The sequence below is a fragment of the Peromyscus leucopus genome, chromosome 8a (assembly GCF_004664715.2).
Source record: "Peromyscus leucopus breed LL Stock chromosome 8a, UCI_PerLeu_2.1, whole genome shotgun sequence".
Taxonomy (NCBI): Eukaryota; Metazoa; Chordata; class Mammalia; order Rodentia; family Cricetidae; genus Peromyscus; species Peromyscus leucopus.
This window is the reverse complement of record NC_051085.1, coordinates 47,264,879-47,278,615: the sequence shown is the minus strand read 5'-3', so window position 1 is coordinate 47,278,615 and position 13,737 is coordinate 47,264,879. Positions and strand designations below refer to the sequence as shown.

General features: G+C 46.7%; 1 protein-coding gene across 1 annotated transcript in view; it reads right to left on the bottom strand.

Moving 5' to 3' along the window:
• The window catches only part of Arid1b (AT-rich interaction domain 1B), a 382,103-nt gene that overhangs the window by 257,992 nt on the left and 110,374 nt on the right, over positions 1 to 13,737 (bottom strand). Inside the window, 1 exon segment of the mRNA XM_028888631.2 lies at positions 13,144 to 13,293. Coding sequence (XP_028744464.2) covers positions 13,144 to 13,293 — 150 coding nt within the window.

Genomic DNA, 13,737 nt, shown 5'->3' with positions numbered 1-13,737 from the left:
ATCAAGACCCCCAAACAGCTAAAGGAGGCCACCGGACGAAAAACAACAGAAAACTACACACTCAGAGTGCTCGGAAGTTTTCCTAATACAAATGGGGAAACTAGGATGCAAAACCCCTTGGAATGGAAATACTTCTGGTTCTTTCTTTGGTAAGGCCTTACAAATTAAGATTTCTTTGTTGTTGTTGTTTTGTTTTGTTTTTTGTTTTTCGAGACAGGGTTTCTCTGTGTAGCTTTGTGTCTTTTCCTGGAACTCACTCTGTGAGTTCAAGGCCAGGCTGGCCTCGAACTCAGAGATCCATCTGGCTCTGCCTCCCAAGTGCTGAGATTAAAGGCGTGTGCCGCCACCTCCTGGCTTCAGATTTCTTTACTGAAGGAAACAAACTGTTGGGCAGATGCTGGTGGGTAGGCAGTTCCTGCTGTGTGCAGGCTATCCACTCGTCTACAGGAGAAGAGAAGCATGCCTATTCCTCCCCTCAGGAGGAGCTACAGAGGAAGAGGAGAGCAGAGGGAATGTGTCTGAAGGCCCACAGCACACGAGAAACCGACAAATGGCCACACACGCCTACAACTTCCCCTTGCTCCTCAGTTTCCATGGCTGATTCATCCTGGAACACCACACGGCGGCCCGGTCAAGTTCGGAGGCTGTAGAGTCTGGGACACTGTGGAGGCTCAAGACCTAGGAGCCACTGGGAACAGTGTGCTAAATTATCCACACACCTGAGCTAGGGGAGGGTCTAACTTGTTAAAACCTACTATGGAGGAATTTGTAAAAACACAAGTCTCTAAAGGAGTGCTACTCTGTACCCAGCCATTACATTTGGCTGCTTGCAGTGGGGAAGGCCTGTTGGCCAATAGGCAGGCTGGAATGCACATGTGCACATGCGTGACTGCCCTGCCCCCCAAGCACAGAGTATGAAAAAGCCAGCTAGAACTGCCACCAACTAGGTACTGTGGGCCATGTCAAAAACTGTCACAAAATCCCAATGCCTAGTAGCAAATGTTTTATTTCTTCAACGCTAAAAAAAAAAAAAATCAGTTTACCATGTACCAGAAAAGTAAAAAGATACTTTCGATGATTAAACTAGCAACAATGTTCAAAATGTTTACTGTGTATCTGTTTTGTGCCAGACACTGACCTCAGAACTAGAGATAAAATAACCACAAAACAGAGACCTTCCTCTCCCGAAGCTGGTTTCCTCCTCCGGGGTGAGGGAACAGGCAATACCAAACCCTAACAGACAAGTCTGCACAAGCCACAGAGCAACCAGCTCAGGGAGAAAACGAAAGTAGAGTAAGTAAGGCAAAGGGTCTGTGGAGATGGCTGCTGGGCTGCCCCAGCCAGGAAGTGTCCTCTGACCGCCACACAACTGCCATAGTCAGCATGCACAGACACATAAACGCAGTGTCTTCTTTTGTTTAAGCTTCTGGACACACTGTCAGGAAGAAGAGATTATTTCTTTGGGGACAGGGGTTACAGAAGGCAAGGGTCTGCAGAAGGAAGGATGACAGAGCCTGGCTGTGTGTGTGAGCTTTAGAGGCCTCGAGGGCCTTCTCTGTAATGCAGAGCAGGAGCTGGACAGGCGGGAGGGAGCGTCCTGGCCACAGGTGTACCTGAAGGCCACTCCTCTGGCTCCTCAATGCCATGCCACCAAAGACACACAGGGAAGAAAGGCAGGACGTGAAGGAAAACAAGCGCCAAAGCTGAGACCAGACCACTGGCCAACACTCAGACAGGAAGACAAAGACCAGTGATTATCTGAGTTATCTACAACAAAACACCTGTGTGCAATTCAAAACACTGTGGCAGGTCCAGTAGCGTAGCAGGTTAGGGGTGGGCATGGCTGTGTTGTCCAGCCCTCAGCCTTTCCTTTTCCTGCTTAACTAACCTGACTCAGTACGTCTTTATAATCTCTACAGATCCCCTTAGATGCCCCCTCCCCTTTAGAAATGCCCTCCTGTAACCAGTGGTGACCAGTAAGGTCCGGAGAGAGCCAGGGAAGAAAGCAAGAAGCGGCCAGCCGGGGATGCTTGGGGAGAATGGCATCTTCAGGGTACGAGAATGTCCTGGGGGCTTGGAGAAGCCTCCTCACAGCATCTGACTCAGCCTGTGTGGACTCCAGGGAGGAAGCACGCAGAGCAGGAGCAAGGCCTGGTTGGCAGGACCTAGGCTGGGAGAGGATGCTGGGCAAAGGATACCGGAAAAGTAAGATCAGGAGGCCCGCTATGCCACACAGTGGCTGTGGTGAATAGACTGCAAAGGAAGCCTGCAAAAAGTGGATAAAAGTATTCTAGCCACAAAATCATCACGTGAGCAATGCACGTGGGCTAAATTCAAGGGGTAGCAGGAACTAAAGAGGAAAGAATACGAGCAAGTGAGAGGAATGCGGGCGTGTTCTGATGCCAACAGGAACAACAGGGGAAAGAGGAGACTTAGGAAGAGAGGCAAGGGGAGAGGCCAGGCCTCTGTGAGTAACAGTGAAGGACCACAGACTGTGTATCCCAGCAAGGCAGAGGTGGGGGAGGGGGCACACACAGGCAGTTCTGCATCTCAGTCCTCTGTGAACTCAGCAGCAGGTGAGGGGGACGAGGTGGGCGTGAGGGGGGTGGGATGAGAGGGGGTGAGCCTTTTGGACTTGAACACTGAATTGGTGATGGAACAACCTGAGGGAAAGTAGAGCCCCAGGCCACGGTTTCTCTCTAGTTAGTGATCAGAAGTGAAGGAACTATCAGACCTCCATCCTCCTCTTCCTGGTCCTGCCCTGAGGAGGCAGGCTGAGAGCCTCCTGGTTACAGGAGGACATTTCTAAAGGGGAGGTGGAGGGGCATCTAAGGGGATCTGTAGAGATTATAAAGACTTACTGAGTCAGGTTAGTTAAGCAGGAAAAGGAAAGGCTGAGGGCTGGATAACACAGGCATGCACACCCCTAACCTGCTACGCTACTGGACCCGCCACAGTGTTTTGAATTGCACACGTTTGTTGTAGATAACTCAGAAAACCCAAACAGGACAAAAGGAACTTCAACATTTCCAGGGAGTTCTGAGCAGCTTCTCTTTACAGATGAAGATGGTTCATTTGCATATCCCCAGTCACTCCCCTCATCACTTGGCCTATGGGAAAAAAATGTTCTAAGAGTTCCTGAGAATGTTCTCCCTTCTGCCTTCGCTTCCCTGACAACTGCTCTGTGCTGTCAGGTCCCACAGAGTCAAGCTGCTCAGTCTTGAGCTGGTCCGGCCACACTTCATTCACCCTGTGGAATGCTGGTCACACACTGTGGTAGTTTGAATGTCATTGGCCTCCATAATCTCACAGGGAGTGGCACTCCTAGGAGGTGTGGGTTCATTGGAGGAAGTCTGTCACTGTAGGGACAGGCTTCAAGGTTTCCTATGCTCAAGATACCACCCAGTGTCTCAGTCAACTTCCCGTTGCCTGCAAGATGGAGGAGTCTCAGCTATTTCTTCAGAACCATGCCTGTCTGCCCTGACAATGCTTCCCGTCAGGATGATAATGGACCGAACCTCTGAAACCGTACATGTTAATTCAATGTTTTCCTTATAAGAGTTGCTGTGGTCATGTTGTCTCTGCACATCAATAAAAAGCCCTAACTAAGACACACACCAAGGCCAAGAGCCTCTGCCTCTCTGCCTCCCTTGCAGCTTTAACAGGGGAAACCTGAGTCTGTGCTATAAACGCCCTGCTGTCCTGTTTGTTGCATACAGGGACCATCCTGATTTTTAACTTCTGTATATGGTAAGGTCAACTGTCTATGAACTTTATTTCCCCGGATTAAGGAAATGAGTCACTTGCACGCATTGACAAGATGTCAGGAGAGCAACAATTTGTCACAAGGATAAAGAAAAGCAATGAAGGATGGCAAGCAGATTCCTGGGAAAAGCTATTGCCACCAAGCCTGATGATGGGAGTCCAATCTTTAGAACTCACCGTCCATCGAGAACTGCTTTCCCAAAGCTGCCCTCTGACCTTTACGGGAGCACAGTGGCAAGTGTGCCTGCCTATACTCGCATGCACATCACACATACACATAATAAGTAAAATAAATAAAATAAATACTAACAAATAAATGCAATCAGATTCAGTGAGTGTTGTTCAGGAAGAAGAGTTGGAATACCCCACTGATCAGCAGATGATTGTCTCACATCCCAAGCTACTTCCAAAAAATACCAACATATACCTAAAAGCATGCCACCTAGCCCGATGACCTATACTTGCCAATAATCCTAGCTACTTGGGACACTGAAGCAGCAGGATTGAAAGTTCTAGAAAAGTAAAAAGGGGATGGGGAAAATAACTCAATTAGCACAATGCCTGTCTGGCATGTGTGGGCCCCTGGCTCAGTCCTCAGTCTGTGTACAATATATACATCCAAACATGCATACAGTAACTACAAACAGCAACACAAAAGCTGTCTGAGGCTAGCAACCAAGTCTATCTGCAGAGAAGAACCAAGTGTTCTTAAATCCTTTTAGTGTGCCCTAACATTTCCAGGAAGGAGACTCCCCGGTATACGAAGTAAAGACTGTGTACTGCCTTGTTGAGAACTTCTCCAAAAGTGTCTCACCATCTGAACAGAGGATACCACACTGATGATCCCACTGAAAATACAAGACATGCTAACACAAGGCTCCCACCAGCTCTCCCCTTACTCCGTCAAGGCCAAAGAGACCCCACATGAGCACCACACATCTGCAGCAGGCTCCTAACGGCTGCCTCTGAGCATGTGCCTAATGCACAGGAACATTCAATACAACTTCTCCTTCACTTTTACTGTATACATGGCACATTTTTCTGGCTTATTTCAAATTCTGAAAGGAGCTTATTGAACTATGAACATTCTTTAAAATGAAAAAAGAGGGATTAGAGAAGTTTCACTAGAAAATGGGACAGTTAAACCAGGCACAGTAGAACACGCATGTAATCCCAGCACTCATAATGCTGATAGCAGGAGTATCCTGAGTTTGAGGCCAGCCTGGACTAAACAAAAAAATCTATTTTTTATTTTAAAAAATATGTAGAAAAGTGAGCTTTCTAGATTACCTGATATCAACAGTGTGTGTTTATAGTTTTAAATGATGTAAATGACAGCCAACAACAGGGAGTTTGGACACTCTGCAGAGGAAGCATCTAAACTGCCACAGAGACACCTCTGGCCCCCTCGGCCTGGATGTGAGTGGCTCTCCAGCACAGGAAGGCAGCCTAGCCAGAGAAGCAGGCCCCTGCTGCGAGGTTCAGCGGTCGGCTGGGTACTGTGTAAGGCACAGGTGAGCTGAAGGCAGAGGTCTGCGCTTGTCGCCAGGACTGCAACACAGAGAACAACGTAGACGACCAAGACGGGTGGGAGGCTGAGCGCCTATGAACCAACAGCAGAGAAGGAGAGCCAGGTCTGTCGCAGAGGCGGGAGGCACAGAAGGCACAGCTCCTCTGAGATTCAGCAACCACAGACCGGCCACTACCAGGGTGTCTGGTCAAAATTAACACTTGCCCCTGTGGTATGCAAAACCGCAGCAGCAGAATTTTATTTAAAGTGGTCCCAGAGGCCACACTCCATGAACCCTCTAATCAATCCCGGCTTTGCTGTCACGGGACAATCAAGCATTATGTCGACGTGATGTAATAAGTTCACAGGATGTACAGTCCATCGGTCAGTAATGATGGGTACCAGACTAGCCTGCACGGGGTGTGAGTTACACTCGCCGATACAGTGGGTGGGAAAACTGGAGGGAGCGTGAGAAGAAAGCTGGTCTGCATCTCAACGTCTCCAAGGTGAGAGTAAGAACTACCACAGGCAGCCATGCAAAGGGGATTTCAGAGGACGTCCTCTGGAGGAGAGTCGGGCAGGAACTCTCGGGGCCATGGCTTACGACAACCACAAATATGTGCTACTCTTCAAGCCAGCGGACCTTGCCGACAAGACACAGGAAACAGAAGAACAAGTTCAGCCACGTCAAGACAAAACAACCAGTAAACCCACTCTGTGGGACAATGGCCCAGTTTTCTGACATGCCAAGGCACAGAGTCAGCAGAGGAAGACAAGCTGCGCTAATAAAAAGGCTTAAGAACTACCTCAGTAGACCAGCCTTGTCTAAATCTGTCTGTAAGAGACATGCTCCACAGGCATCAGGGCCAACTGTTGACATCCCAACAGGGCTAGTTTAGCAGATGGAAAGATGAGTACTTTGGAGATGATGGCACTATCCGGAGGTGACGTGTGGCCATGGTCCCACTCTGAAATGCTCTCGGGAAGGCAGGGGACTGTGATGGAGAGTACTGGACACTGAATCAACTCTGACAAGCATTCAGTGATGTCACATGGCTCCAGCGTCTGTTCCGATTGCACAGCTCTGTCCATGTGCATGTTCAGAACACTTGTAAAAGAGAAACTTCCCACAATGAAGGTAAATATGGCTCCAAGTGGCCAGCACCTAGAGAGAGCAAGCACCCGGTGGGAATCAGTACTACAAATGACGGGCCAAGCAGAGACCAACCAGTCCTTCTAAGGAAACTGGTTCAGCACCCCAACTAGCCTCCACAAAAACTCTTTCAGCAAACAAAGAATTAAAGGGATCCTCTAAAAATCCTCAGAAATAAAGGACAAAGGAAATGCATATGAAAATCGGAGCAGCGATCTAATGCAGTACTTAGAAGAACTACTTTAGTCTTGGATAAAAGAGTTCAAATATACTAAGTGTGCATCTGAAAAAAAAGAAAAAGAACAAAACAAAACAAACAACAACAACAACAACAACAAAAAAAAAAACCCACCGGAAAAGTAGAAAGCAAGGCCCTATCGGGAGCAAAACACAGTATGTACATGTGTGTATATGTGTATACACACACACACACACACACACAACACACACACACACACTAATGGAAAAGACAAAGACCAAGGATGCCCTGGAAAAGCTTTTACCAGAAATGCTTTTCTTAAATAGATGACCTGAAAGTAGAAGATAAATGACTGAAGAACTGGAGAGGGACACGGTTAGGAGGGGACAGGGACATGATCAATGGCACTTACACGCACGATGGAAACATCAGAGCCATTAATACGGAAAATTCATTCATGTTAACAAAAGAGTAAAGGAAAAGTATCAGTTTGAATGCCTTAGCTCTGGGTCTTACAAAGATTATGCTAATAAGGACTATGAATTCATGTTAATAATGTTATAAAATAAATGAAATAGCTAACTTCATAAATATAAGAATATTTACATGTGAGCTGATTTTAGAAAAAGTTTATAACTCTTATAATCACACACACAAAAAAATGGAATCACAAGTTAAAAATTCAAGGGTGAAATAAAGGATAAAAATTAATAACTACATCACTTTATGACATCTCTGCAAAATGTTAAAGAAATAGACCAACGTTAAAGAAATAGACCACTCATTCCAGGAACTAGAAAAGGGAGGAGTCTGCAATTCACTTACAAAGTTCCACAGACACCAGATCTTCTAGAAGATAATTACAGCTCAGTCTCATTCACAAATACTTGTATAAGAAACCCAGATATGAGAAAACTGAATCCAACCGTGTGTGTGTGTGTGTGTGTGTGTGTGTGTGTGTGTGTGTGTGTGTGTGTCTTGAGGCTGTGTCTCTCAGATCCAGGTCTGGTTTAATAACACCAGAAGAGAGAGGTTCTTACACTTGAAACAAATTGTACATGAAAAATAAGTGCTTATCTCAACAAATAGCAAAGAAGAAAAATTCCATTTCCATCATGAACAAGATACCTCAGCAAGTTAGAAAAGAGGAACCCTCCTTAGCCCAACAATGGGCAGCTACTAACAGACAAAAACGCGGTGAAGATTCCATTCAACAGTGAAAGGCTGCAGGCGTTCATCTAACGGGCTAAGAGCACGGGCCTGTCAGCTCCTGCCAACAACACAGCTCGAGAAGCTGGGGTGCAGAAAGGCAAAAAAAAAAAAATTTGGAAGGTAATTCATACCTTAAAAAATTAAGTATTTTCATGAAAACCAAGTGACTGGGAAGAGTATATCACTGACAACAACTTAATGCGCGGGAACCAAGGCCCGGAGCTCATCACCCCCACACAGCACCGGGAAAGGGGGTAACTCTTGAAAGACTTCCAACAGCAACAGAAGAGGAAGGCACAGGCCTACTCCCAGCCAAAGGAGGGGGGGTCTTTTGAAGAACACAAAGGAAATGTAAAACTGCCTGAAGAACAGTGAATGGGAGGGCCACAGCAGATGGTGCAGCGCAGGTGTGAAGGAGGGAAGGGCAGGAGGAGGCGTCACACGCCCTTCTCTCCAAGCGTCAACTCCCTCCCAGGTTCCTCCTCTGCCCGTTATGAAAATATTAAATCACCCAGTTTTCCCCAGGGCCTTGAGAGCAGCTGAGGACTGACTCTCACTCCCTAATCCCTCTGATGCACCACACCCAGACTATTAACAACCTCTTTCCCAAGATGCTCCTCCAGTTTGTTAGACCAGCATCCTCCCTGGCCCGCAGCACAAGAATAGACCACGCTCAGCATCACGTGCCCTTGGCCTTCGGTGGACGGGCCTCAACTGCACACTGTGTTCTGATGGCTTTTCCACTTTCTCAAGTACTAACTATTCCAACGAAAAATTCATAACGAGAGAAAAGACACAATCACAATGACAAGAAAAGCGGACAAGTTCATTAGGAGGAAAAACAGTGAGAAATGGCAGCACATGCCCGAAGCCCCAGCAGAGATAGGGAAAGGGGAGATCCGGGCCAGTCTCAGCCTCACAGCAAAACATAAGCAGCCAAGAAAACTCGGAAAGGGAACACTGAGGATGTGCAACTGGCAGAGAGCAAACAGTAGAAAAACAGTATAGAAAGCCAAATGGAAAAGAACAGGAACCCGGGAGGACTTAAACACATCATCTCAGGGGACTCAGCACATGACAGGAGGGACATCTGCAGGCCATGGAGGGAAGACGGCTTCGGAAGTTAACTTTATGTTCTTCTGGATCAAATTAACCATTTAATTGGTGACCTGAATCCAGCAAGCTGCCATCCATAGTATGGGCATTCACACAATCATCCGATCCCTGAGCAGATGTAAATAAGCCACAGGCTGAGCAGACTCCATTCAGACCACACCTGTACCAGGGCGCTCCTAGGTCTCCGGTCCACAACACAAGTTCTGGACTAGTCACTCTCCATCCATTTTGTTTTGTTTGCTATAAACACTCATTTATTCATTTTGTTTACTCTGTACCATAGCATATATGTAGAAGTCAGAGAAAAACTTCAGGAAGTCACTTCTCTCCTTCTACTACATGGGACCAGGGGGACTGAACACAAGTCATCAGGGATGGTGGCACCTTTACCCACTGTGCCATCTCATGGACCCCACCAACCTCTATCCCTACCACAAACCAGTTCCCTACAAGACACACATCACCCCCCCCCACACACACACACACACACACACGGGGGGGGGGGTGATTCTGTTCCTGGAGAGCCCACCAAATGCACAGAATGTTCATGAATCAATTTTAGAACCAAATTGAAAGAAGTCAGAATTAAAAGATATGAATTTACATCCCAGGAAAAAGGCAAACAGAAATGCTTTCAAATACAGACAATCAGCGCCAGCTCCCAGAAAACCACGCATGGCACTGATAATGGGTATGGGATAGTACTTATCCATGGACCGGGATACAAACTGAGGCAGCCTCCATGGTGAGCCATCTGGAAGAGGAAACACACCACCTCTGACATCATGTGCAGCCTGTACAAATGACCCTACAGATACTATCGTCCCCTCGACAGACAATGCATACAAAGGTTGTAAGGGCAACACCACCTGAATTACAGACAATCTCAATGTCATTAAAGAGAACTGGTTAATAGACTATGATATCTATAAAACCCAATAAGGCGCCGGGAGGTGGTAGCACATGCCTTTAATTCCAGCACTCAAGAGGCAGAGCCAGGCGGATCTCTGTGAGTTCAAGACCAGCCTGGTTTACAGAGTGAGATCCAGGACAGGCATCGAAACTACATGAAGAAACCCTGTCTCCAAAAACCAAAACCAAAACCAAAACAAAACAAACAAAAAAAATCAAAAAACACCCAATAAGGCTATAAAGGAATGAAAGCTTGAGAAAATATATTTACGTGAGTGGACAAAAGAGGAACAAAGAAAAACATAGTATTGCAGTATACCTTCAACTGTACAAAGGAGGGTGGGAGTTACAACATGATACTATGCAATCTCTAATATAAATCTATGACATACATACATGCATGTACGTGGGCATCTCTAATAGTGTGGTCATTTGGCAAAGGGTAGTGTGGGTGATGTTATGGCTAGAGATAACTAAGAGGGCAAGTAACTTTTCTATTTTTTTCTTTTAAAATAGTCTCTATATTAGATATCAAATTAAATTTTAAAAATACTCAGATATTCTATAGCTCAAGAGTTAAAACATAGCAGGGCGGTGGTGGCACATGGTCTCTAATTCGAGCACTTGGGAGGCAGAGGCAGGTGGATCTCTGAGTTGAGGCCAGCCTAGTCTACCGAGCGAGTCTCAGAACAGCAAGGGTAACACAGAGAAACCCTTTTTCAAAAAACAAACAAAAAGATGTAGAACATAAGGGGAAGTCCTGACATGTTTGGTTTTACTCAGAATACATTTTTAAGTGATCATTTTCTTTTCTTTTTTTTTTTAATAACAATATATTTATTTAGGATTTTTTTTTGACTTGCTTATTATTTATTTGACATCCTGACTGCAGTTTCCACTCCCTCTTCCCCTCCCAGCCTCTCTCCCACTAAGTGACCAGTTTCATAATAGCCATGATGGTTAAGAGAAAGTATTTCTTATCGTATACTTCAATGCATTCAAGTCAATAAAAGAGCAGTAATAACAAGAGCCAAAGGGAACCCTAAACTAAGTTCATTAAAATAGCATTCATTAAAACCGGCTCCACCTGTGGTACGCTGTCAGTATTTAAATATGAAGGATATTAAGTGACTAACTGCCATCTTCTGGAAGTCGTCAGTGAACACTTCATAAAGGAAGTGAGTCTGGAGCTCGATCCTGAGGAAGCAACAGGTCCTCACGAGTCCTTAATCAAACTGGTTTTACAACTGAGGCTCATTTCAGCACCGAGAGTAACCCATGCACTCTCTCCTTGAGAGTTTTGACGAAGAGACAAAGCACCCTGAGCCCACAGATGAGTTCACTACAGTTCTGAAGGCCCTTGCACAAGTCTATAACTTCATCTATTAAAGCCCAGATGCCAGTCTCTCGCACTTACAGGGACTGGTATTGAAGTGCTTAAAAATGTCCACACACTAGTAAGAGCTAGATGAGATAACTGAAGGACTGTCCACCCCCACATGCAAACCCTAGACTGGCTGCTCAAGCTTTTAAAACATACATATGTGGGAAGGAGGACTAAACATCATATTCACTTTCTCCAGCAGTTCTAATGGGCTTGCCTTAAAGTCATAACCTCCCTCTGCAATTGTATAACTGAAGTCATGTGGCAATGGACTTCAACAAATCCCCAACTACCCTCTTAAGATGCATTTCATTCCAATTAAGTTCCATGGGGTTCAGCAGTCCAGAGCACTCGCTGCTCTTTCAGGACAAGTTAGATTCTCCGCGCTCACCTAGGGCAGCTCACAACCACCTGTAACTCCAGATCGCGGAGGGACCTGACTCCTCTGGGGCACCTGTGCTCACATGTGCAAACCCGCACAGGCCCACACGTACACATAGTTGAAAACAATACATTTTAAAAAATAAGCTCCACATGTTTACATATTTAACTTCAGGTCAGAACACAGGTCAGACCTGTGTTCATCTTCTCCTTACCACACCCATTCCACAGAAGAGAAAGAGAGAGGCGGAGGAAAAGGTTAGCCTGCAAAGAGGCGTGCTGCTTCATAGGAGGCTGGAGCACTGTTGGCCATATCTGGCCTCAGAGCTCAACTCCTCACACCTCCTTCCACTCAAGAACAAGCATCTAATACAAATCAAACAATTAGTTCACCAAATATGTATTCTTTTATGCTATTTTTCTCAACTGTAAGCTGAAGTCTATGGTCTAATAAAAACTTGTTCATTTCCATCACATGTATGTATTTGCGTGTGCCCACACATGTAGAGGTCGGGGGACAAACTGTGGGATCTGAGCTCTTGCTATCACGCAGGTCCTGGGGATTGGACTCAGCTCCTCAGGCTCAGGCATGCGCCTTTACCTGCTCAGTATCTTACCTGCCCCCCCAAACAAGTATTTAATTAGTCTAATTCCAAGCAGAAATTAGATGTGCATGGCGGCACCTCACAGTCCCAGCACTCAGAAGAACCATGCCAGGAGGATCCAAAGCAAGACGCCCTCAAAGTAAGAGAGGAGGAGGGAGCCAGGCAGGAAAGGGAAGAAGACCAGCAAGATGTAATAATATAGCACAGCGGCCATTCTGTTTGTATTTTAGTTTACTACAATTGAAGTGACTCCTGCTTACAATGGAGTTCCAGGAGAATGGCACTCCAAGGCAACCATGTTTCCATGCTGCGGCACTTAACATTCAAACTAAAAAGGCCAAGATAAAAGGCCAACTAGCACGGTCACGTGACCTGCAAATCCTCCTGACAGGGAGGGTCTCACCAAAGTGGAAAGATTTAGAACGTGAAAGAAAGAATGAGTGACGCTTTCTGTTGCCTCTGCCCAGCAATGCAAGCAGTTACTAAAAGTCCGACTGTGCGGTCCTCTACCTCACTTGTGGAGGATGCGGTGGGGAGAGGAGAGAGAGAAGAGGGAGGGAGAGGAAAGCTTAGATTACACCTCTACACTCTTCTCAAAAGTACACATTGCAGGAGGGCTGGTGGCGCACGCCTTTAATCCTAGCCCTCGGGAGGCAGAGATGGGCAGATCTCTGAGCGTTCACGGCCAGCCTGGGCTACAGAGGGAGTTCCAGGACAGTCAGGGCTACACAGAGAAACCCTGTCTTGAAACCACTGCCCCCCCCCACAAAAAGCAGCCCCCTTCAATAACTCTTAAAGGGCAGGAGGACTTTCAGAGCGTGGTCAGGAGGACTTTCAGAGCGTGGTCAGCCTCTGAACACAGACCTGGAGGAGAGAAGACGACCTGGGGGTGGCAGCCATGCTCACCTGCTGCGGCGGGTACCGCTGCTGCGACTGGGGCTGCAGGTACTGCGCCTGGGGCGGGAGGTGCGGGGGCTGCGGCTGCTGGTTGTAGTATGGCTGCTGGCCTTGCTGGCAGTAGCCACTCACACCTTGCTGTCCGTACTGCGGCGGCATCTGTGAGAGAGTCAAACAGAGCAAATGAGAACTGAAGACGCGCAAGTAAATGGACTAAGACGGCTTTCGTTCTGTCACGGGGCGGGGGCAACTCAATGCAGTGTTTTACATCTCTCTTCGTGAGACAAATGGACTTTCTGCTTCTGTCACACACTACGGATGGAGTCAAAAGATAATGCGACATTTTTCAGGTATCAAGTTTTGATATAGTCACAAATGTCTAGGGGTAGGGGCTCCCTGACACTGACATTCGAAACACAACCGGCAGACTCGGATGAGTTCACACAGTCCAGGTTAACTGTAGGAAGGCTGTGATCGGATACACAGCGTGGTAAGCATGCTTCTCAGCCAGATCACCCCAGCAGTACTTCTAACAGATGTGGCCGGTGATATCAGCACTTCCACTGACTAATTTGATAAACGGAAAGTGCACCCCATTACCAT